This window comes from Myotis daubentonii, chromosome 9 (genome assembly GCF_963259705.1).
Source record: "Myotis daubentonii chromosome 9, mMyoDau2.1, whole genome shotgun sequence".
Lineage (NCBI taxonomy): Eukaryota > Metazoa > Chordata > Mammalia > Chiroptera > Vespertilionidae > Myotis > Myotis daubentonii.
In genome coordinates, this window is record NC_081848.1 from 43,315,050 (window position 1) to 43,340,735 (window position 25,686).

General features: G+C 43.8%; 1 protein-coding gene across 17 annotated transcripts in view; it reads left to right on the top strand.

The window, feature by feature from the left end:
- The window catches only part of NUMA1 (nuclear mitotic apparatus protein 1), a 92,894-nt gene that overhangs the window by 38,367 nt on the left and 28,841 nt on the right, over positions 1-25,686 (top strand). For 9 of the 17 annotated variants that reach the window (XM_059708577.1, XM_059708589.1, XM_059708576.1 and 6 more), the window contains one exon: positions 18,642-18,715. In XM_059708577.1, the coding sequence (XP_059564560.1) occupies positions 18,674-18,715 (42 nt within the window). In that variant the 5' untranslated portion in view covers positions 18,642-18,673. Of the gene's footprint in view, positions 1-13,035; positions 13,084-13,718; positions 13,878-18,641; positions 18,716-25,686 lie in introns of those variants that run through there. The other 8 variants (XM_059708574.1, XM_059708581.1, XM_059708582.1 and 5 more) reach the window with 2 other exon arrangements.

Sequence of the window (25,686 nt, forward strand, 5' to 3'; positions counted from 1 at the left end):
GTCCACAGGCCAATGCTCTATCCACTGAGCCAAATCCGCTAGGGCTGTTTTTATTTTTTATTGCTTTCATAGAGGGAGAGAGAGAGAGAGAGAAATATCAATGATAGAATCATTGATTAGCTGCCTCCTGCATGCCCCCTACTGGGGATAGAGCCTGCAACCTGGGCATATGCCCTGACTGGGAATCGAACCCGTGACCTCCTGGTTCATAGGTTGATGCTCAACCACTGAGCCACACCTGGCCAGGCTAAATCTAGTATGTTTTCTACCACTAGCAAAGCTCTCCAAGAGTTACATATCTTTACATTAAATTGTTCCTCCTTTGGTTTCTTTTACTTTTGTCATCATCCGTTTTGTGTCTGTGAGCAAACATTGTAGTAGATATGTTACTTGTAGGGACAAAGCCATTTACTCCTGTGACAATGAACAGGGTGAACTGGTTCTCAGGTGTTTTGTAGAAAGACCTTGAGGGAGAATTGAATAGGGCCTCTTGGGTGTTATAATGAATCCTCTCTGGGTTTTTATTTGCCCTCTGCTTTTCTCCCCAGGAAGCTGCAGGCTTACAAACACTGCCTCATTATTCAGTCACTACCCTCTGGAGAGGGAGACTGAGGCTTCAGGTTAGGGTTATGAAACAGCAGTCCTTCCATCCAGCCAATGGCTTTTCTTCCAGCTTTCTTTCTCCATGGCTTCCCACCTTTGAGATCTGATCAACATCCCTTCTAGTAGAAGATTTTGTCCGTTCTTGCTATTTCAGAGGAATTTTGGTCCTTCAGTGTTGGTAAAGCTCTTGAATTTTCAGGAAAAAATACTCTGGTTACTTTTAAAATTAGAACTGCTTGGTTGTTTTGATTAAAAAGTTGATTTTTATGAGGAGATAAAGGTACAATTGTTCTTTGGGCCACTGAGAATGTGCTTGCTTTGTTATTCATTCAATCAATGGTTGTTTTATTAAGAGCAGTAGAGAATAATATAGACCAGATAGATAGCTCACTACTTATGTGAGACTAAGTCACTTAACTCCTGATCCTCAGATTTCTTAATCTTTAAAATAGAAATAAAACCTACCTTTTAGATTGTCCTGAGGATTAGATGAGATGACCATGTAAGAGGGTGGACTCGGGACAGACCCAATTGGGCTCAAATTTTGTATCCAACACTTACTAGTGTGTGACTTTAGGCAAGTTATTTAATCTTTTTAATTCTCAGGTTTTTTTTCTGTTAAATAGCAATAATCATAGTGTTTGGATTATTGTATCATTGGGTTATAGTGAGGATGAAATAAAATAAAGCACAGAAGTGTTCAGCATAGTGCCTGGTAAATACTAAGTGCTCATTAAATGTAGGCTATTAATTACAACAATAACAGCAACAACAATAATGATAGACTTTATTATGCTAGGATATCAAGTGGCAGAGGAAAGGCTTCAAGGCATTGCATAAGGCAATGAATTCAAAAGAGGGTTTTTCCTGCTATCTTTCCAGGAGAGGTCCTCAAGTGACTGAAAGAGAGCTCTCTGATTGGGCCCTAGCCTACAGCTTCCTGCAGCAAAAGCTTCCCTCCAGGCTAGTAAGCTGCGTAGTAGGTTCAGAAGGACTTGAAAGGACAGTATGAAGACCAGTTTGGCAGGAGGGTTTGCTGAGGGCATAAATGACTCTAAGAAGGTAAAACTGAGGCCAAGTCATGGAGGGCTTGAATGCCAGGCAAATAATTTGTATTAGAATCACCTCATTCCTGGGCCATCTCAAGGGAATTGCTCTCAGTCTTTCATTTAAAATTTTAAAAATGGTGATATATACCAAAAACTATAACACAGCCCTGACTGGTTTGGCTCAGTGGAGAGAGCCTGTGGACTGAAGGGTCCCAGGTTCGATTCCGGTTAAGGGCATGTACCTTGGTTGCGGCACATGCGCAGTAGGGGGTGTGCAGGAGGCAGCTGATCGATGTTTCTCTGTCATCGATGTTTCTAACTCTATCCCTCTCCCTTTCTCTCTGTAAAAAAAAGTCAATAAAATATATTTAAAAACAAACAAAACTATAACACATTTTAAACACGAATAATAAACACCCATGCACCTATGGCCCAGCTCAGGAGAAGTAATATTCCACACCCTTTGAAACACCCTGTGCACCACACACCCATCACCAACCCCTTCCAACCTCTATCTGAACACCATTTGGAATTTTTAGTCATTCATCATTTTCCTTTCCTTCCTTCCTCCCTACCCTTCTTTGCTCTTTCTCTCCCTCTCCCTCTCCTTCTCTTCTTTTTCATCCCCCTTCCTTCCCACCTACACTTTTAAAAAAAAGATTTTACCACTCCTATCCCAGTCTTTCAGTCTTGGGAGACAGTGAGCAGGATGTGGAATCAGGAAGGGGCCTGGCTGGGCTGGGAAGAGGAGGGGTGGGGAAGTTCTTTGCTTCTGCCACAGGAGGGGAGTGGTTGACTGCACTGTGGTAGGGGAGAAAGAGGCACATTCTTAGTAGCTCAAACCCTTACTAGCTGTGTGACCTTAGGCCAGGCCCCTTGAGTTCTGAAGAGAAGGCCCAGACGTGGCAATTGTGGTGGAGAAGTTCCAGAGGAGAGGTCAGCCCCTCTGAGGCTGCACAGCTAGAAGGTGCTGCCTTGTGTTTAGAGCCAAAGAAGAAAGAGGGAAAGACCTCTTGTATTCTTTTGAGACACAGTATCAATTCTTTTATGTGCTGGGGAGCTGCAGGGCTAACTCTATGCCAGATGAGGCCAAGAAGAGTTTAGCAGGTCTGCCTCTTTGTTTTCACGTAATACAGTTTCTGAAATGTTGATTGTGCCAGTCATTACATTATATTTACCACTTTGTTTTTCTGTAAAACTTTGGTTTTGCTTTTCTGTAAAAGCTTTTGCCTTTGCTTTGCCTTTGTGGTGCTTCTTTGAATAATAACTTTCCTTTCCCCAATAGCGACTGCAAGTGATAGATACTGTGGGAGTGAGCTACAGGGTCTGGGAGAGGAAACAGGGCCATGTGAGGTCTCTGCAGCAGCGGGCCTTGTTCTGACCCCCTCCATAGTACCTCCACTATTCACCAGCCATTCTCTGGTGGAAACCTGCCATCCAAATGTAGTTTAGTGTCAGGGCTGGCCAGCAGCCCCTGAACGATGGATGAACAGATTACTCTGACAGTTTCACTGTGAAGGAGAGGACTAAGGGATAGCCCGGCTGAAGGAGCCAGGCAGCCTTGATTGCCTGCTTTGTTAGGCTTTTTAAAAATATATATATTTTTATTGATTTCAGAGAGTAAGGGAGAGGGAGAGAGAGATAGAAACATCAATGATGAGAACGAATCATTGATTTTTTTTTTTTATCTTTATTGTTCAGATTATTACATTTGTTCCTCTTTTTCCCCCCCCCCCATAACTCCCCTCCTCTCAGTTCCCGCCCCACCCTCCGCCCTCACTCCCCACCCACTGTCCTCATCCATAGGTGCACGATTTTTGTCCAGTCTCTTCCCGAATCTACCACACCCCTTTCCCCCCCAAGAATAGTCAGTCCATTCCCTTTCTATGTTCCTGATTCTATTATAATCACCAGTTCATTCTGTTCATCAGATTATTTATTCACTTGATTCTTAGATTCACTTGTTGATAGATGCATATTTGTTGCTCATAATTTGTATCTTTACCTTTTTCTTCCTCTTCCTCTTCTTAAAGGATACCTTTCAGCATTTCATATAATCCTGGTTTGGTGGTGATGAACTCCTTTAGCTTTTCCTTATCTGTGAAGCTCTTTATCTGACCTTCAATTCTGAATGATAGCTTTGCTGGATAAAGTAATCGTGGTTGTAGGTTCTTGGTATTCATCACTTTGAATATTTCTTGCCATTCCCTTCTGGCCTGCAAAGTTTCTGTTGAGAAATCAGCTGACAGTCGTATGGGTATTCCCTTGTAGGTAACTGGGTTTCTTTCTCTTGCTGCTTTTAAGATTCTCTCTTTGTCTTTTGCTCTTGGCATTTTAATTATGATGTGTCTTGGTGTGGTCCTCTTTGGATTCCTTTTGTTTGGGGTTCTCCGCGCTTCTTGGACCTGTAAGTCCATTTCTTTCACCAGGTGGGGGAAGTTTTCTGTCATTATTTCTTCAAATAGGTTTTCAATATCTTGCTCTCTCTCATCTTCTGGCACCCCTATAATTCTGAGGTTGGTACGCTTGAAGCTGTCCCAGAGGCTCCTTACACTATCCTCGCATTTTTGGATTCTTTTTTCATTTTGCTTTTCCCATTGGGTGTTTTTTGCTTCTTCGCATTTCAAATCTTTGCCTTGATTCTTGCACTCCTCTGGTCTGCTGTTGGGAGTCTGTATAGTATTCGTTATTTCAGTCCGTGTATGCTTAATTTCTAGTTGGTTCTTTATCATAACATCGAGGGTCTCATTAGATTTCTTGAGGATCTCACTACATTTATTGGCAGCTTCTAGACAGTTCTTAAGAGACCTTAAAAGTGTGGTTCTGAACTCAATATCCTCCATTGACAATTTTGTCCTGTTTCTTTGTCTCCGCATTTTGTTATGCTTTCTTGGTGCACCCCCTAGTGGTCTTTGTGCGCAGTCTTGTTGTAGTTAAGCCTTGATTGTTGTCAGCAATACCGGGGGTGATTTGACCTCCAGGCTAACTGGCTATGAGAATCCGCTGTGTCTGCAGTGGGAGAGCTTCTGTGCTGGATCTCTAGGGCGGTGCTAATCTAGCCTTTGCCTGAGGCTATCCGGCAAAAGGTTCTGTGCAGGGCTTGGGCGGGGCGGGTCCCAGGGGATCTACAGGGCGGGCTGGAGCGAGCAGTTATGGCTGCTCTCAGTTCCTTCCCCAGGGGCTCTGCCTCTCAGAGTCCCAGCAATGGCTGCAAACCTCGGAGAGAAAGCTGCCTTTGACTTCCGACCGAAGCCAGACAGTCCCGCTTCTCCCGTTTGAGTCTTGCTCCCCAGAGACTCGCCTGGATCTGGAGCTCAGAGTCTGAAACTCCCTCCCGATTGAAAACAACAACCGCGCCCTCCACCGCCAGCCCGCTCCGCGCGCGCACTCCGCACCTGAGTATTTCACTTCAGCACTGCGCCTCCTCTGAGTCTGGGTATGATATTCTATTTCCTCCTAGTTGTAGAATTTCCACTCAGCCAGCCTTCCTGTGGTTTTGGATGATGTCCATTCTGTCCTTTAGTTATATCTCTGAAGTGGTTGTTCGAGGCAGCGATCTCCTGCGTTAACCTATGCCGCCATCTTGGTTTCTCCCGAATCATTGATTGATTGCCTCCTTCACGCCCCCTACTGGGGATGGAGCCCGCAACCCGGGCATGTGTCCCTGACTGGAATTGAACCCGGGACCCTTCAGTCCACAGGCCAACACTCTATCCACTGAGCCAAACCGGCTAGAGCTTGTTAGGATTTTATTGGAATTTTTATCTTTAAAGATACAATCAATAGGGGAGTAACCTTGGGAGGACACATGTGTTTACACTGTCCTCTAGGCAAGGGCATCCAGGAATTAGGAATAAGGATTCCAGTAAACACCCGGGGGTCTGCATATACACAGTCTTGTTTGGAAAGGTCAAGGAATAATTAGGGGCACCACCTTCGACACTCCCCTCCGTCTCCCCTAAGTTGGAATTCCTATAAACAGGACAGGTGGCCTTCCACACACTTCCCTTCTATCAGAATGTCCTTCTTACAAACTTTCCAACCAAGTCTTGTGTGCTCCCCAGCAGTTTAGTAGAGGATTCAAGGAGCCCTAGTGTGCTAGGTACTATGGGGGGGCATAGAGAGAGAGATGGAACTACTTATGCCCTTGTGGAATTTACACTAGATGTGAAGACAAGACTTCATGCATATACAGTCAAGGGAGTGAGTACAAGTGCCAAATGCATAATGTAGACACATTTTTCTGGTTACCAATATAATACATGGTTATTAAAAATAAATTCAGACTGGCCAGTGTGCCTCGGTGGTTGAACATTGACCTATTATCCAGGAGGTCATGGTTCGATTCCTGGTCAGGGCACATGCCTGGGTTTTGGGCTTGATCCCCAGCAAGAGGCAGTGGATTAATGATTCTCATCATTGATGTTTATATCTCTTCCTCTCCCTTCTTCTCCCTGAACTCAATAAAAACATATTTAAAAAAAATAAATTCAGATATAAAAGAAACATAGTATAGGAAGTCCCCCAAGATATAACTCTTCCCCAAGATAGTCATTGTTATCTGTTAAATATTTGAGGCCCTAGTCCAGGGGTGGGCAAACTTTTTGACTCGAGGGCCACAATGGGTTCTTAAACTGGACCGGAGGGCCAGAACAAAAGCATGGATGGAGTGTTTGTGTGAGCTAATATAAATTCAAAGTAAACATCATTACATAAAAGGGTACGGTCTTTTTTTTTTTTTTTTTAGTTTTATTCATTTCAAACGGGCCAGATCTGGCCTGCAGGCCGTAGTTTGCCCACGGCTGCCCTAGTCCGTTTTCTCAGTGGTTAGATTATGGCCTGTGGACCAAAGGGTCCTGGGTTCAATTCCCAGTCAAGGGCACATACCTCAGTTGAAGGCTTGATCCCCAGTGGGAGGCAACTTATTAATGGTCTTTCTCAAATAGATGTTCTCTCTCGCTCTCTCTGTCCTCTACTTCCCTCCCTCCCATCCATTCGCTCTAAATTTAAATGGAAAAATCCTCGGGTGAGGATTAAAAAAATAATAATAATAAAATAAATAAATATATATATATATATATATATATATATATATATATATATATATACACACACACACACACACACTAGTAGCCCAGTGCATAAAATTCGTGTACATTAAAAGGGAATTAATTAGAGGAAATATTTTAATATTACTATTTGCTCTTTCTTTATAATACAAGTGTCAGAAATGAAAGAAAATGAGTAAAATGTATATGAAAATCTTCCCCCTGTCAGAGTCTGGGGTGTGCCGCGGGACCCAGAGTCAAGTTCCTGCCCACCTGCATGTGTCTAGAAATCGAGAGAGACCCAGACCTGGCCGGCCCAACCCCCATTGGATGAGATCCAGACCCGGCTGGCCCCACCCCCATCAAGCCCTGCCGGGTGGGGGGCACAGCCTCAGGTCCCCTGGCCCAGTGCCAGGCGGGGCGGGGGGGGGGGGCAGCCTCTCAGGTCCCCCAGCGCACCCTCAGGTCTCCTGGCCCAGCACCGGGGTCGGGGTGTGTGTGGCCTGAGGTCCCCCATCAAGCACTGCCGGGCGGGGGACGCAGCCTGAGGTCCCCTATCAAGCCTTACCAGGCAGGGGGGCGCAGCCTCAGGTCCCCCGGCCCAACACCACATAGCCTCAGGTCCCTGCTGATCGCTTGTTAAGGTTTGTTATGGGAACCCCGCCTCCACTGTGGGCACAGCCATCTTGTGTTATGGGAACTCCGCCCCTGCTGTGGGCACAGCCATCTTGTGACGGCATGACAGTGTGAGGGTTAATTTGCATATTACCACTTTATTATATAGGATTTGAGGAATTGAAATTTGAGCTGGACCTTAAAGTAAAATCCAGAGAGGCAGACTAATGGAAGGAAAGTAAGCATACTGAGGATCCAATCTCCTGCACTAGCTTCCTCCACAAATGGTGAGCCAAATTCTGCTTGGACATTTGGTGACAAGGGACCAAAATGCCAAAATAGGAAATTAACCTTAGTTAAGCACCTCCTTGTGCCTGATGTGCTAGCCAATGTTAAGCACGGATAGATGCTATAGATGAATTTTTCCTTATTACAACCTTAAAAAATAGGTATCTTTATCCATATTTTACAAACAGATACTGAGGCTCAGAGGTTACTTGCCAGTGTCACATAGTATGCACTTAGTAATCATTAGCTGCTATTTATTATACCTGTTTTCTCTCTTGTAACATGATCTATATAGTCTCCCCACTTAATTTAATTCTATATATGTATACATTTTTTATTGAATTCAGTGAGGGAGAGGGAGAGAGACATAGAGACATCAATGATGAGAGAGAATCACCGATTGACTGCCTCCTGTACACCCCCCATTTGGGATGGAGCCTACAACCCATGCATGTGCCTGACCAGGAATTGAACTGTGACTTCCTGGTTCATAGGTCAATGCTCAACCACTGAGCCACGCCAGCTGGGCAATTCTATATATGGCCTTTCTGTCCTCCCAGCCATTCCTTACTGTTTGTTTGTTTGTTTATCATTGACAGTAGTATTGCAGATGTCTCCTATTTTCTCCCTTTTGCCTCCCTTCACCCAACTGCCACCCCACCCCAGGCCTTCCCCATACTATTGTCTGTGTCCATGGGTTATGCATATATGGATATATGTTCTTTAGTTAATCTCTTTCTGTCCCCTTCCTACTGAGATCTGTTATTTTGTTCCATGCATCCATACCTCTGGATCTATTTTGTTGTTGTTGTTGTTAATTCTCACCCAAGGACATTTTTCCTATTTATTTTTGGAAAGAATGGAAGGGAGAGAGACAGAGAGAGAAACATCCATGTGAAAGAGACACATCAATTGGTTGCCTCCTGCAAGTTCCCCACTGGGGCCGGGGATCAAGCCTGCAACTTGACCAGAATCGAACCCAGTGCCCTTCAGTCCATGGGCTGACACTCTGTCCACTGAGCCAAATCAGCTAGGGCCCTCTGGACCTATTTTGTTCATTAGTTTATTTTGTTCATTAGATTTCACATATAAGTCAGATCATGTGATATTTGTCTTTCTCTAACTGGCTTATTTTGCTTAGCATAATACTTTCCAGGTCCATCCATGCTGTCTCAAAGGGTAAGAGCTCCTTCTTTTTGATAGCTGCATAGTATTCCATTGTGTAGATGTACCACAGCTTTTTTATCCACTCGTCTACTGATGGGCATTTGGGCTGTTTACAGATCTTAGCTATTGTAAATAATGTTGCTGTGAACATAGGGGTGCATATATTCTTTGTGATGGGTGTTTCAGGGTTCTTAAAATATACTCCCAGAAGTGGGATCTCTGGGAGTCAAATGGCAGTTCCATTTTTAATTTTTTGAGGAACCTCTATACTGTTTTCCATGGTGGCTATATCAGTCCGCATTCCCATCAGCAGCGTACTAGGGTTCCCTTTTCTTTACATTCTCACTAGCACTTATTGTTTGTTGATTTATTGATGGTAGCCATTCTGGCAGGTCTAAGTTGATGCTTCATTTTAGTTTTCATTTGCATCTCTCTGATGATTAGTGATGTTGAGCATTTTTTCATATGTCTATTGGCCATCTGTATATCCTCTTTGGAGAAGTGTCTATTCACGCGTCCTTTGCCCATTTTTTAATTGGATTGTTTTTCTTCCTGGTGTTGAATTGTATGAGTTCTTTTTATATTTTGGAAGTTAAACCCTTTTCAAATATATTATCCATGAATATGTTTTCCCATGCAGTAGGTTCCCTTTTTATTTTCTTAATGGTTTATTTTGCTTGCAGAAGCTATTTATTTATTTATTTATTTATTTATTTATTTATTTATTTATTTATTTAATATATTTTATTGATTTCAGAGAGAAAGGGAGAGGGAGAGAGAGTTTGAAACATCAATGATAAGAATCATTGATAGGCTGCCTCTTGCACGTCCCCTACTGGGGATTGAGCCCGCAACCCGGGCATGTGCCCTTGACCAGAATTGAACCCGGGATCCTTTGGTTTGCAGGCTGATGCTCTATCCACTGAGCCAAACTGGCTAGGGCTGTGCAGGAGCTTTTTAGTCTGATGTAGTCCCATTTGTTATTTTTTTTCTTTGTTTTCCTTGCCCTAGGCCAGGGGTGGGCAACCCCTGGCAGGTGTGCCAAACATGGCACGCCAGTAACTTTTGCTGGCACGCGAAACCCTCTCTTATAATCTTCCATTTACAATTTTTTTCTTAATATCGACTTTTTTATTTTTCAGATAAATTCAGTGTAGGTGCATCTTAGATAAATAAATAATTTTACATAACAAGTTATCTTAAAGACCATAGACATGGATTGACAAGAGAGGGGAGGAGCAATTTCAATAGTGTCGAAAACGAACTATTGAGGACTTGGAATGCCATTCCAGAAAATTTTTTCTATTTAAAAAACTTTGCAACAGCGTTACTCTCCATGTTTTCATCCACATACGCTTGTGAATCTTTGTTCTCAGTGATGGATTTTGTTAAGTCTTGTAATAGGAGTAGCCTGACGGATGAAAGTAGTAGCTTGTGCATATCTCTGAAGGTCACGAAATATAAACCTGATGTAAAATCTCTGTCATCAGTGATGCAGCAGCAAAAGTCCCACTGATAATATCAAACGGAGTCATAAAGTTTTCTGTTCGACTATCAGTGTACATGTATACATTAAAAAATACATGTATTTTTCATCATTATATACTGTTTTTGTCGCTCGAATGAACTTCAAGGTTCTTCACATACGTACACCTTAAGAGATATCAGGTAGGCGTAACATGTTCTCAAAAAATTAGGGTTGGCACACAGAAGAATTTTGAGTCAGAGATTTTGCTGGTTTTGGCACGCACTCACAAAAAGGTTGCCCACCCCTGCCCTAGGCAAATATATTAGTGAAAATACAGCTACATGAGATGTCTAAGATTTTACTGCCTATTTTTTCTTCTTGGATTTTTATGGTTTTGTGACTTACATTTAAGCTTTTAAAATCCATTTTGACTTTATTCTTGTGTATGGTGTAAGTTGCTGGTTTAATTTCATTTTTTTGCATGTACCTGTCCAATTTCCCCAACGCTATTTATTTATTTATTATTGATTTCAGAGAGGGAAGGGAGATGGGGAAAGAGATGGAAACATCAATGATGAAAGAGAATCATTGATTGGTTGCCTCCTGCATGCCCCCTACTGGGGATCTATCCTGCAACCAGGGCATGTGCCCTTGATTGGAATTGAACCCAGGACCCTTCAGTCCACAGGCCAACGCTCTATCCACTGAGTCAAACCCGCTAGAGCCTAACACCATTTATTTTTATTTTATTTTATTATTATTTTTTAAGGTATTTTTATTTTATTTTAAAATATATTTTTATTGATTTCAGAGAGAAAGGGGGAGAGAGAGATAGAAACATCAAGTGATGAGAGAGAATCATTGATTGGCTACCTCCTGCACACCCCCCACACTGGGAATCGAGCCCACAACCCAGGTATGTGCCCTTGACCAGAATCGAACCTGGGACCCTTCAGTTCACAGGCCGATGACACTCTATCCACTGAGCCAAACCAGTCAGGTCCCTAACACTATTTATTGAAGAGATTATCTTTCACCCCATTGTATGCTCTTACCTCCATCTCTCACACTTCTCTCTTTATTACAATTTCTCCCTTAACTTCCCGTCATTCCCTTCTCTTCAGCCTATCTCCAGAATGTCCCTTATTCCCCTTCTTTCCATTCTCTCTTACCTTACTCCCCTCCACGTCCTCATTGTCTCCTGTCTGATGTGGCAGCCTTCTGACCCCTTCCCTGCTGCTAGTCTCATTTATTTACATATACCAGAATAATTTCTTAACGTACAGTTCTCATCATATCACATCTCTGTGTTAAAAACAACAAACTAAGCATACAAATCTTTGATTTTTTTGGCCTAATGTTTAAGATTCGCCAACTCACCCTTCAGATCTGTTCCCTTACTACTTACACACCTCCTCTCTGCTTTCCTTCCACACTCCTCTCTCCATTCCCATCTGGAGAATCCTACCTATGTGTTTTAAGATCCAGATTAAAATATTGTAACCAGTCAAACAATGGGTCCGTGCTGCCTGTCACTACTCAAGCCAATTAAGCAGACTCAGGGTTGAGTCATTATGATCATTTATTCCAATATTGCTGGCAGTATGGGAGAGCAGCAGGTCATCCACAAAAATCTGCTTTGCAGCCCACCATAAGCCAGCTGCTTATATAGATATAAGTACAAAGGAAAGTAGGCAAAAGGGCTGTTTACAGATACCCAAAAAGGGCTGGGGATCTTCAAAGGGTTTAGTGATATGCAAAGCCTAGAGTCTTCAGGTGAGCTCCCAGGTCCTGAGTGTAGCTGCCAGCCTGGTTAGAATGTGCCTTCTTCTTTTTTCTTTTTTAAAATATATTTCTTTATTCATTTCAGAGAGGAAGGGAGAAGAAGAGAGAGATAGAAACATCAATGATGAGAGAGAATCATTGACTGGCTGCCTCCTGCACACCCCTTATTGGGGATCGAGCCTGAAACCCAGGCATGTGCCTTTGACCAGAATCGAACCTGGAACCCTTCAGTCCGCAGGCCAACGCTCTATCCACTGAGCCAAGCCGGCTAGGGCAGAATGTGCCTTCTTTAATCAGAACAAAACAGTCACGGTTAACAGAGCATGATTAATATTTCTTACAATACTAGCTGGTTCCCCAACATCCTATTTCTGCCCCCTTTCAATATCACTTTGTTTTCTTAGTCTTTCCTTACTCTAAACTGGTTAGATTTTTTAAATCTTTTTGTGGGATTCAGTATATACTGTCTTTAAATATAATTTTTGAATCATATTTCTTATCTTCTGTGGGATTATAATCTATCTCAGTGTAGATGCCAGGCTTAATTCATCTTTATATATTTCCTACAGTACCTTGCACATAGTATGTACTTAATATATGATGCAAATGAAAGGAAGAGGAGGGAGTCCCTGATAACTGGTGGGTTTCTCTCTTAGTCTTAGTGAGGATCATTGTTCAATGGGTGGAAATGCTGTGGTGTTTTTTTGTTTTTTTTAAAGTCAGACTTCTTTTTTGACCATGTAGGAGAGGCAGAGCCTATAGGTTCTGCCAATGAGTCCCAGTGCCTGTATCTGTTAAGGGGCTCCAGCCAGTGCTTGCCTTACTAGGTCCCGTGCTTTGGCCCCTCAGCCCCTCCCCACAAATGCTCAGCGGAACAGGGGATTAGGTTCTGGCAGTGCAGCTGGGATTTTGGCGGCCATTCCAGTCGACAACAGCACGCAGCCACCCAGACAGGACAGCGCAGGCCTGCGCTCCAGGCCCACAATTTGCCTGGGCTTCTTGTTTGGGTGGCCGAGGAGGAGGGGGAGGAGTGCGGCATCCTGGCCTTGCCACACAGAAGGTATGGGCTGGAGAGAGTCCCTTCAGGAATGGCTTGGGGGGTGGCCATTGTCCCAGGTCAGGCGGTGCCCACAGAAGGAGGCAGGGGCTTTGTGTGTGAGCACGGCATGTGTGTGCTTAAAGACATGGCCCGCCCAGGAGCCAGCAGGAAGCTGCTCCCATTTAAAAGGGCCTGCGTCTGGCTCGCTCTCCAAAGCCTCTGTTCGCAGGTCTTCTTCCCTGCCCTTCCGTTGCTGGCCAGAGAGATGGACAGGCTGTCATTGCAGTCTTAAGAGAGTGAAGGGGGAGTGTCTGGGCAATATCAGGTTTGTCAGGCAGGCCACTGTGAGTGTGTTTTGTGTGTTTATGCCACAGTTTGCCTCGGCTCTTGCCACTGTTGCAACTCAGTGTTGTTGTCTGCTAGCTGATGCCTCCCCATGCATCCTATTCTCCTGTTTGTGGGCCAAACTAGGAGGGAGGGGCTCCCCTCCTCTCCAGCGCAACCCTCCTCCTTGCCCTAGCTGCTACCCTTCCCCCCTTGCTGAGAGTCCCCTGCTTTTCCGAGGCTCCCAGATCAGGGCTCCCAGATCGCGGAAGCTTGCTGTGCCTTTAAAGAAAGCAGACTCCTGGCTGTGACGCACTTCTGGCTGTCAGCCAGGAAGATCGCTCCTGCCAGGCTGACTGAGAAGAAAACCAACAACTTTTCTTTTGTGTGTGGGGTTACTTTCCACTAGCCCCCCCTTCCTCCTCTCCTTTCAAGATTTAAATGCTAATGGCGGATTAAAACCTGTAAATACGTTTGGCTTTAGGAATCTGGTAAGGCCCTCCTGCACTGAGACTTTTTCTCCTCACTCTTTCTCGGGTTTTTTTGTTCAAACATGGACGTGGGGGTGGTGCGGTAGAGTCCCCCCCTCCCCCTCACCTCTCTTTACTGCGCCATCCTTAAAGGGGAGGGGGTAGGAGAGGGAGAGCAAGTAAACACTCAGAAACAGGCACTGGGAGCAGAGCTTGCCAACATCCGGGAGTTGGCGCCTTTCAGAGCAAAGGGTTGCTTTCTTTCCCCCTTGCGTAGATGTTAGCGCGTTTTTGTTCAGAGTGGGGGAAAGCGTGTGTGCCTGCATGCTGAGCTGTAGAGACAGCTCAGGAGAGCTTCTCCAATCCCAAGTGAGGCCTGGGTGTGTATACAGTGGTGGGGAATGAAAAAGGTTCATTTTTCAGCTGGTAGGGACCAGGGTGTATGAATATAGCTGTGGGGGCAGGTGCTGATGAACTGCTGGAGTGGGTGCGGATGTGTGCGGGCGTGTGCGGGCGTGTGTGTGTGTGTGTGTGTGTGTGTGTGTGTGTGCGCGCGCGCGTGCGTGTGCGCACGCTAGGCCTGGTTTGATTGCAGTCCTTTTGCCCACATCCTTCTGATCTGGACCCTACAGAGCTTTGGGGGAAGGGCAGGTATCAGTAAGCCACTTTTCAAGAAACCAGGGGAATCTTGGTTTCCCTTGCAATCTCTCCCTAGGTCCTTGCCAGGGCCTTGGAGCTCTGGGCCAAATTCTAGGCTATTCAGAAAGGGTAGTCTGTGTGAAGAGGGGCAGGCCTGAGCCTAGAGCATACATCCAGCAAGCTGGTTTGGCCCAACCTCAGGCGTGCAGAGAAGTCCTTTGGACGTGGATGAGACAGCCGACTCAGGACTCCCCAGAGGTTGAAAAGGATTGTGTTTATTCCATCCTTGGCTTCTCTTAAGGCTGCTGGTCCTTGGGCCTTTTACCGCCTCCAAGCCAGGATACACACCAGTAGATAATTCCTAATCATGAGTTAGCCTCTGATCACATAGTTTGGCTTTTGCTGGGCCTCTCTGGGGTAAACTACAAGGTGTGAAGTGTGGGTGCCTGATTGCCTATGCCTCCTGACTTATGGCTTCCAGAGTCGGAGGAGTCCCAAGACCAGGTGTTCACTCTTTAGTTGGTGGGAGGATCTTTTTTAGAAAGCTGTACAGAACATGGAATTCTTATGGCTGCAGGCAGGCAGGCTGTCAGTGTAAATGGTGGTAAACTTTGCCACTGAGCATGGGCATACAAACAGATAGTCATTTCCCTTGTGAGCTGTGAGCCTGTGGGCCTTTGGAACCTTGGGGTAGAGCCAGGGTGGGACTTGGAGAAGGACCCTTTGAGATGGGAGTTTGTGTGGGCTTTGGGCCTTGAAATTCTGGGGTTGGGAGCTGGCCCCTAAGAGAATGAGGGTTCAGTGGAGGCATGAGTTGAGAGGTCAGTGCAGTTTTGCAGTTTTCTGGGACCAAAGGTCACTTTGGTGTTATCTTGAGGCAGGGCTGGTGTTCAGGCCAGGCAGTTAGTGGCTAAAAGGCAGTCTCCAAAGGAGCTGGCACCCAGGCTGGGGGGCGGGGTAAGGAGAGCAATGCTGCCACAACTCAGACCCTCTGGCCTTTGGCCTATCATTGATTGGTCCTTGCATCTGAGCAGGTGGTTTGCATTAGCTTCAGCCATGATAGAAAACTGTGGCTGAGTTTTAACTCTTTAAGACCCAAGAGGGTGCATGCCAGGTGGCTATGTATTTCTTGAGTGCCTACTTGTCCTGATAATATCTTCTATAAGAAGATATTAATAATAATATCTCTTATTAGATATTACTATCTAAACATAGAGGGGTTACTGTTAATGTGGGAATTGGTCTTGATGGTGAAGGAGTTTACATTATGTTAGTTTTGAAAATGTAGAGAAGATGCAAAACCTTTAGTTTATAAGGCAACAGCTTCTGTGTCTTGGTTCCTTCTTGAGCCCAGGGGAGAGAGCAATCTTATTTGCTCTCTGTTTTGGATTCTGAGGCTCTTTTTTGCAAAGAACCAGGTAGGTGAGAATTCTGAAGGTGCCTTCAAAGGACCTGCATTAGAGGTTTTCTTTGTTGATTTGGGGGTGACAGGGGATGCCTGATTACATCAGAGTGGATTTCAGGAGATCCTTCTGTGCAATGGTTCCTGGCTACAATTGTGGGGATCTGTTTTTCCATCACCATCACTCAGTCTTCTGGGTGGGGCCTGCCTCAGATTTCAGGGGGAGGGTGGGAGGATGGTGCTCTGGCTGGGAGCCCTCCGGTTCCAAGCCAAGGTCTGTTTAAAGCTGTAGTCCCAGTGCTGAGGACTAGCTGTGCCACCAGCTTCGATCATTCTTTACCCCGATTTACCCTAAGAAGAGTGACTGGCTGGGCTCCCCTGAAGTTTCTCACCCTAGAGTCTTGTCTCTTATAAAGTGCCCCTTTGCAGGCTTTGAACTGACAAGGTCCTTCTGGAGTTCTTCATGTTGTTGAGTATTCGGTTCCTCCTGGTTCTATGCCTGGGGAGCCTAAAAGAAGACATTTGGCCTTGACACCAGTTTTCCTGAGTAGTGGAACTAGTTTTTAGATAGACTCCCCTGGGACAACATAGGGGTTGTATGTTTTGACTCTGAGATGAAGGGAAGAGGTTGGTTAAACCTCAGGTCATTTTTAGCAGCACAGCTGTGAAATCTCTCAGAGGGGGCAAGATCTACCTCCGGTTGCATATGAAATTTCTGACTGAAGTTTTGGGCCTCATCAAAAGGATATCAAGCGTTGGTGGTATAGTGGTGAGCATAGCTGCCTTCCAAAAGGATATCAAGTCTAACTCATGTAATACTTTAAACCAGTGGTCGGCAAACTGCGGCTCGCAAGCCACATGCGGTTCTTTGGCCCCTTGAGTGTGGCTCTTCCACAAAATACCACATGCGGGCGTGCACGTACAGTGCGATTGAAACTTCGTGGCCCATGCGCAGAAATCGGTATTTTGTGGGAAGAGCCACACTCAAGGGGCCAAAGAGCCACATGTGGCTCACGAGCCGTAGTTTGCCAACCACTGCTTTAAACAATAAAGAATTTAAATGGAAAAAAAATGATATTAAGTCTAGAGGCAGCATTGGGGATGAGGGGGAGGTGACCTGGGACTCATTTCCCTTGTTCCTGAGTAGCTCAGACTTTTTTTTTTTTTTTTCCCAAGAAGTACCAGTCAAGCATTTGGCCACTGCCACCTTTACCACAAATGCCAAGCTTGGTCCCTCTAACTTTAGACTGGCCAATCACCAGAAAAGCCTTTTTGCAGTATAATAATTGAGGCCATCTGCCTTCATCCTTGCCTGGCCGCAGGGAGCTACGCAGTTATTGCTCATGAATAGGCCATCCTGAGTGAAAATCATCCAAGACTGAGGAACACATAGGCTCCTTAGCTTCTCTGCCTCCTGAGAGCTCCCTTAACCACTGCATTTGCTTATTGCCAAAAGCCCAGGTGAATTGACTCATTTCCAAGACTAACATTGATATGACAGATGGAATCATGTTAGGTTTTGCAGGGTCAGGAAGCAATTATAATTAGCATTAAGTTATATTTAGCATTTAATTATTTTCTTACATTATTTAATGCTTCATGTATATTTTATTTTACTCCTTATCCTGTTGTAAGCCCCTCAAAGGCAAGGACCATGTCATTGTCTCCCATTTCAGGTAATTTTGTTGTATACTCACATCTAGCTTCCAGCACAGGATGAACATGTAAGGATTAAGAAAATAACCTTTTTGATTGGTTGATAAACAAGGTACACTTGCATAGAAAGGGCTAAGAGATTTCTGTATGTTCTTCTCCTACTAGACAGTAAGCACCATATGGACAAGAATGGTGTTTTCTTATCCCAACACTTTGCATACAGAAGGTGCTTAGCAAATGTTAGCAAATGTTGGTTCCACAGAACCCACACTTGGGAGATGCTAATATGTGGGGAGAGTTATAGTTGATGTGGCTCTTAACCACTCTTGCTCTTCCTTATAGAGTAATGACAAACTGAGCACCTCCAGCAGGAGGGGCTGATTGCTCCCATGGAGATTTGTGGGAATCGTGGAGGCTGCTAGGAGGTGTTAGGGAATATTTAGTCACCAGGTCTGTGGTCTCTTGGGCAGGTTGGCAAGTAGATGGCCAATTCCCAGTGGGAAGGGAAGTTGGAGTTAAGAATACCAGGACAAGTACCTAATCTTCTATTAAATGTCCTCTGGGCTCTCTGTCAGAATTGGTTTTGGCTTCACCAATCTCTCATTTGAACCATGTCTGACATTTCTGGGAGGGGGGGAAGATACAAAAATTCAGAATTTGGGGATGTTCCCCAAGGACTTAGTTATTATTGTTAGGTAGAATTTGGGTACCTGCAGAAAGAGCCAGAAATCAATCTTTCAAACCTAGGTCTGTCTGGAAAACCATGATTGTTCTGTTTTAAGGGCTGAAGGCCAGCTTTGAATGTTGTACTTTCTGTAGAACAGAAAGATTGTGTTAAACTTGTGGACATTGAATTAAATGCAGGATTCTTTATTGTCCACTCTGATGCAATAAGTTTTATATTAATTTTGATGTATACTCTCAGCTCTCTAAAGATTCCCGTGATGCCTTGGTGATGTGGAGTAAGTAAAAGTGAAGAGTGATTTATTTAAATGTTAAGAGCCACCAGTAAATGGAACTGTTTCGTCCTTCCGCCTTCATCATGGATACCTGATATCATTAACAGCTCTTCTTCTCTTTGGTCCCAGGTGCATTGGGGTGACGGTCTGGTATCATCAAGATGACGCTCCATGCCACCCGGGTGGCTGCACTCCTCTCTTGGGTGAGTGGTCTTCCTCTCCTTTGCTAAACTTTTCCAGGAAGCTTGGGAGAATTTTCTAGGAGTCACAGCTATGGAAATACAGTTTTCCCCTTATTTTTAACTTTTATTATTTCTATGTTGATGCTGACAGTGATCCATGAGTCTACCTGTGTAGGTTTGGAGAGGCTGCCCTAAGGTACATATTCCCCTTCAGCCATGGGAAGAGTTGCTACAGGTGGCATGGAAACCCATCCTCATTTGCTCCCTGTGGATTTTTCTGACTAAAAGTGTTGGCACTGAACTTTGGTCTTCAAAAGCCTTGAATTGTAGGGCAAGGTTCTCCTTGCTCTCTTTACCATGTTTTGTCTTCTTCGATTATTCTCCTATTGCCTTCTTGATTACATCATCAAAATTCTTCTGCTAGGTATTTTCATATACTTTCTGCTTGAGACAATACTAAATTAAAAAAAAATAATACTAAGCACTGGGAATTTAGAGCTACAGAGTAACCATAGAGGCCATTGAGTGTAGTGATGATAAGCATGGGCCTTGGAGCCAGACAGTCTGGCTTAGAATCATTGTTTTGGCCTGTGTGACTTAGAGCAAGTTACTTAGTCTCTCAGCACCTCATTTTAAAATTGGAAAAAGCCCTGTCTTGCTGGTGTGGTTCAGTGGTTAAGTGTCAATGTATGAACCAGGAGGTCATGGTTTGATTCTCCGTGAGGGCACATACCTGGATTGCTGGCTTGATCCCCAGTAGGGGATGTGCAGGACTGATCACTGTTTCTCTCATCATCATTGATGTTTCTATGTCTTTCTCCCTTCCTCTCTGAAATTAAAAAAAAAGAAGAAGAAATAGCCCAGCCAGTGTGGCTCAGTAGTTGAGTATTGACTCAGGAACCAAGAGACCACTGGTTTGATTCCAGGTTTTAGACTCGATCCCCGGTAGGGGGTGTGGAGAAGGCAGCTGATTGCTGATGTTTCTCTATCATTGATGTTTCTATCTCTATCCCTCTTCCTTCTTCTCTCTCTAAAAATCAATAAAAACATTTTAAATAAAAGTGGAAATAATACCACATGGGGTTATTCTGAGGCTATTGATATAATGTGTGTAAAAAACATTTCATACATACACACAACCATTTAGTCCAGTATCTGAATAAATAATTCCTGAAACTTAAAATATTGCTTGGGCATGCTGTTTGGTACAAGGTATTTTAGTAGTCACCCTGACGATGGATCAGCTAGCCAATTAAAGAGCTAACTTAAAGAAATATATATAGAATATTTTAAAGGAAATGAATTATTTTTTAAAGGTCCCTGATCTTTTCTTTTTAAAACGTTTTATTGATTTTTCACAGAGAGAAAGGGAGAGGGATAGAGAGTTAGAAACATCGATGAGAAAGAAACATCTATCAGCTGCCTCCTGCACACTCCCTACTGGGGATGTGCCCGCAACCAAGGTACATGCCCTTGACTGGACTCGAACCTGGGACCCTTCAGTCCCCAGGCCGACACTCTGTCCACTGAGCCAAACCGGTTAGGGCAAAGGAAATGAATTTTTAATTTCCAAATAGGGTGGATTTTATAAGACAGCATCAAATATCTAGTCAAGTGATATGTATTTAATGTACAAAACATGCATTCTCAGTCTTCAGTTTCTGAAATAGATACAAATTTTAGTTGTGTAGTTGTATTATTTAAAATGGTTTTAAAAATATTTATATTTAATACATTTTGTATTTATATTACATTTCAATGTTTTATGTATGTATTAGAAACAATGTCTCTTCCTTCTCTTCCCTTCACCCCCCCCCCCCCCCCCCCCGCAAAAAAAAGCTGGGTGTGGGGGACCATGAGCTATGTCTGTAGTTCCGTGCCTTATGTGAATATTGGGGATCCTTTAGCTACATTGTTTTAAGTTGATCAGTTTATCTTTTTATTTATTTAGGTCCTAGGCTTGTTTTTATAGTGACTACTGCTGTTACAGAGAAGAACAGACACAAAACTAGTTTTATTTAACAGCAAATACTTGTATAATTTCCTCAAAAATCACCATGAACATGCATTAAAGTATATTTACAATTTAAAAGGTAGGCAGCTACAGTGGATTTTATGACACTAGCAGCATAAAATAATATGTTATTGAGAAGAGTGGTTTAGAATAGCGGTCGCCAACCCCTCGGACCTCATGGACCCCCAGTGGTCTATGGACTACTGGTTGGCGACTGCTGGTTTAGGACACAGATATACACATGTGATCATTATAACTGCGGTTTTTAAAAAAATGACTTAGGGAGAAAAGATTAGAAAGAAATACATACTGAAAGTGCGTGTATTAAAATACTTGAATGAGTGGAGTTTTTTGGGTTTCCAAATTTTCAGTAATTTATTTTGTAATGTAAAAATAAATATATTTTACTTAGCAAGTAGCTTGAAATTAATCTGTGCCAACAATTAATAAGTTGTTATAGGGAATCGGGAACTTTAAATAAAAATTTTGTTACATATTTTTTTTTATTGATTTAAGAGAAGAAGGGAGAGGGAGAGAGAGATAGAAACATCAATGATGAGAGCAAATCATTGATTAGTTGCCTCCTGCACGCCCCCTACTGCATGGACTGAGCCCATAACTCGGGCATGTGCCCTGACCAGGAATAGAACCATGTCCTCCTGGTTGATAGGTCAATGCTCAACCGTTGAGCCAGGCTGGATCAGGTGAGAATAGGGAACTTTAAGATTCAACAACCTAAGCAACCCCAAAAGCCTGATAGACAGTTCTTGTGTTCTGCCCTGAGCTAGGCCCTTACTTGCATGTTTTTTACCCTGATTAGAGATGAAAGAGCTTCTCCATTTCCTCAGCCTTCCAATGATTTCTCATTTGAGAGCAAAATAATGCACCAGGAGAAAATACATTTTTATATCTATGAAAGAAACTATTGCTGGATTATTACTTAAGTAGAGGCCCGGTGCACGAAATTCATGCACTGGGGAGGGGGCTTCCCTCAACCTGGCCTGCGCCCTCTTGCAGTCCGGGAGCCCTCGGAGGATGTCCGACTGACAGCTTAGGCCCAGAGCAGATATCCTGGCAGTCGGATATCCTTAGCGCTGCCGTGGAGGCGGGAGAGGCTCCTGCCACCACCACTGCGCTTGCCAGCCGGGAGCCCAGCTTCTGCCTTAGCAGCACTCTCCCTGCGCATCATAGCAACCACTCGTTCAGCCATTCGGTCAATTTGCATATTAGCCTTTTATTATATAGGATTGGTATTAGATGAATCCACATTCCTTAAGTGATTTAAATCAGCTGATGTGATCTTTCATACTTGTTAGTGAACAAGCTTTCATAGCCCTTGAATATTTTACCTACATTGCAGGTATTAAAGGGAGATGGTTTTTGGATGCTTAAGTGTTGGCAGTCTCTTCATTTTTAGTAGGTACAAAGAGATCTTGGCCTGGAGTATTCAGAGTTTTCTCAGAAAATTTACACACACTGGTCATTCCTAACTAGATTAAGCTTTTTTTTCAAAAGATGGTTTTAATATATTGTCTTTAAGACTTCAGTGAGAGGTCATATTTTATATTCTATACTTTAAAATATATATATATATATATATATATATATGTATGTATTATGTATATGTATGTATGTATATGTATATATGTATATTTCAGAGAGGAAGGGAGAGAGAAAGAGAGATAGAAACATCAGTGATGAGAGAGAATCATTGATTGGCTGCCTCCTGCAACACCCCCTACTGGGGGTCAAGCCCACAACCCGGGCATGTGCCCTGACTGGGAATCGAACCATGACAACCTGGTTCATAGGTCAATGCTCAACCACTGAGCCACGCCAGCTGGGCTATATTCTACACTTTTAAAATTAACCTATATTAACTTAGATCCATCTACAAGTGGGTTTTATTTGTTGTTTTTTTAACCCTCATCAGAGGATATGTTTTTATTGATTTTCGAGAGAGAGGAAGGAAGAGGAAGAGATAGGGAGAAACATTCATCTGTTGCCTCTGGAGATGGAGCCAACAACTTGGGTATGTGCTTTGACTGGGAATTGAACCCACCACCTTTATGTGTATGGGTCAACTTTCCAACCAACTGAGCAACGCCGGCCAGTGCTAGAAATTGCTTTTAACATAAAAGTGTTTAACCAAAATAAATACTATTATTTTTGTAGCTGAATCATTTATTTATTTATTTATTTATTTATTTATTTATTTATTTATTTTCATCCTCTTGATTCTCCATTGTATGCAGCTAATGTAACTGCTGAGACGTATAAGTCTTACTGGATCTACTTCATTATTGTAAATTAATTAACAATAATAGTGCTTTGCATTCCATGCTTTTTATGTGTTTTTGTATCCATAATCCCATTTGAAACCACACTGATATTTTAAGGTAGATAAGGTAGGGATTATAGTCTCTTGGCAAGTGACAAAAAGTTGATTCCAAAGATTCCTGGCAAGTTAGTGGAGGAGATGGACCCAAAATCTTTGTCTGGGCGCTCCCAGCTCAGTGTTGTTTAAAAAGCAAATCTAGCCCTAACCAGTTTGGCTCAGTGGATAAAGCATCAGCCTTCAGACTCAAGGGTCCCAGATTTAATTCCGGTCAAGGGCATGTACCTTTGTTGTGGGCACATACCCAGTGGGGGGTGTGCAGGAGGCAGCTGATCGATGTTTCTCTCTCATCGACATTTCTAACTCTCTATCCTTCTCCCTCCCTCTCTGTAAAAAAAACAAAACACGCCGAAACCGGTTTGGCTCAGTGGATAGAGCGTCAGCCTGCGGACTGAAAGGTCCCAGGTTCGATTCCAGTCCAGGGCATGTACCTGGGTTGCGGGCACATCCTCGGTGGGGGATGTGCAGGAGGCGGCTGATCGATGTTTCTCTCTCATCGATGTTTCTGACTATCTCTCTCCCTTCCTCTCTGTAAAAAATTAATAAAAATATATTTTAAAAAAACAAACAAAAAAAACACACAATAAAATATGTTTTAAAAGCACATCTATACTAATAAAAGGGTAATATGCTAATTAGACCTGGTCAACCATACATCTTCCGATCGCCCTGCCTTCCGGACAAAGCCACGGTGGCGGGGCCAAGGCAAAGGTGGTTAGGGGCTATCAGGCCGGCAGGGGAGGGCAGTTAGGGGTGATTGGGCAGGCAGGCAGGTTAGTGGTTAGGAGCCAGCAGTCCCGGATTGCGAGAGGGATGCCCAACTGCCAGTTAGGGATTGGGCCTAAACCGGCAGTCGGACATCCTCTGAGGGGTTTCGGATTGGAGAGGGTGCACCCAAACTGAGGGCCCCCCTCCCCCATATACGAATTTCATGCACCGGGCCTCTAGTTTATAAATAATAAAATCTATTATTTACATATAACCACTATCCTAAAGTTCTTTAAAATACCTCGTTAAGCAGGCTAAGTCTCCCTCTTTCCTCAGTCTTATACAAGGTCATTGACTTAGTAAACCCTTCCTTCCTAAGGTAATACAATACAAAGCTAAACTTCAGCCTGGTGAACTTGGTGCCTGTGAAATTCATGAGGATTTTCACATTTGACCATACATGCTAGTTGAATAACTTGTGTACCTGATTCATTTGCGTGTGACTTCTGGCAAAGTTTCTAATTGTAAAGAGTGATTTAGATGGATGCCTGCCTAAAGCCGAAGAAAGGGGACAGGGGATTGAATTAGAATTAGTGAGTTGTTCTTTGTAGTTTCAAGTTCTTTTCCTTACTTCCCTTTTCTTTTTTTAAGGAGATCATACACACACACACACACACACACACACTAGAGGCCCGGTGCACAAAATTTGTGCATGGGAGGTGTCTCTTGGCCCAGCCTGCACCCTCTCGCAATACGGGACCCCTTGGGGGATATCCGACAGCCATGGGATTTGGCCTAAACTGGCAGTCAAACATCCCTCTCAAAATCCGGGACCACAGGCTCCTAACTGCTCACCTGCCCACCTGCCTGATTGCCACTAACCACTCTGCCTGATTGCCCCTAACCACTCACCTACCTGCCTGATTCTCCCTAACCACTTGCCTGCCTGCTGAATCACCTCTAACCACTCTGTCTGCCCACCCAGTCACCCCTAACCACTCGCCTGCCTGCCTGATCACCCCAAACTGCCTCTGCTGCGGCCCCTGCCGCTGCATCTTCATCTGGAAGGACATCCAGAATGACGTTCGGAAGGTCGTTTGGCTATCCGGTCTAATTAGTATATTACACTTTTATTATTATAGATAGATTTCAGAGAGGAAGGGAGAGGGAGAGAGATAGAAACATCAGTGATGAGAGAGAATCATTGATTGGCTGCCTCCTACACGCCCTACACTTGGAATCAAAGCAGCAACCTGGGCATGTGCCCTTGACCAGAATTGAACCCGTGACCCGTCAGTCTACAGGCCAATGCTCTATCCACTGAGCCAAACCAGCCCTGACCCCCCTTTTTTCTCTTACCATCTTGTTCCCCATCATTTCTCCCACTTCCCTCAGCCAAAGTTTTATGTCTGGAAGGAATTTTAAGCATACATTAATAACAAAATTTTATATCTGTGTGGGAGTGTATATTCAATATAAGTTTCAAATATTTCAAAATTCAGGAGACACGGAGGGCTATAAATGTAAAGATTTGAACTACAAAGGTTTATGCCATTTAAGAGTTACAAAGGGCTATAATATAAGAAGCCTTTCTTTTTTCCCCTCTGTCCCCCAGCCATCATATTCTTCTCTCTAGAGGCAATGGTGGTACCAGTTTGTGTATCCTTCCAGAACCATTTTATGCCTAATTGCATTTAAGTATACCCCTAGAGCTAGAACATCCTAGGAGAATTTAAGTTCTTATTTAGTTGAAGCCAAAGGAAGGATTTTGATGGCAGCTCCAGGCGGCTGTCACTGGGTTAGTGGGTGCAGCAGCATTCTTATGCTGAAATTAAAAATCCTAGAATCATCTGTTCCTTTATTCCTGTAGTC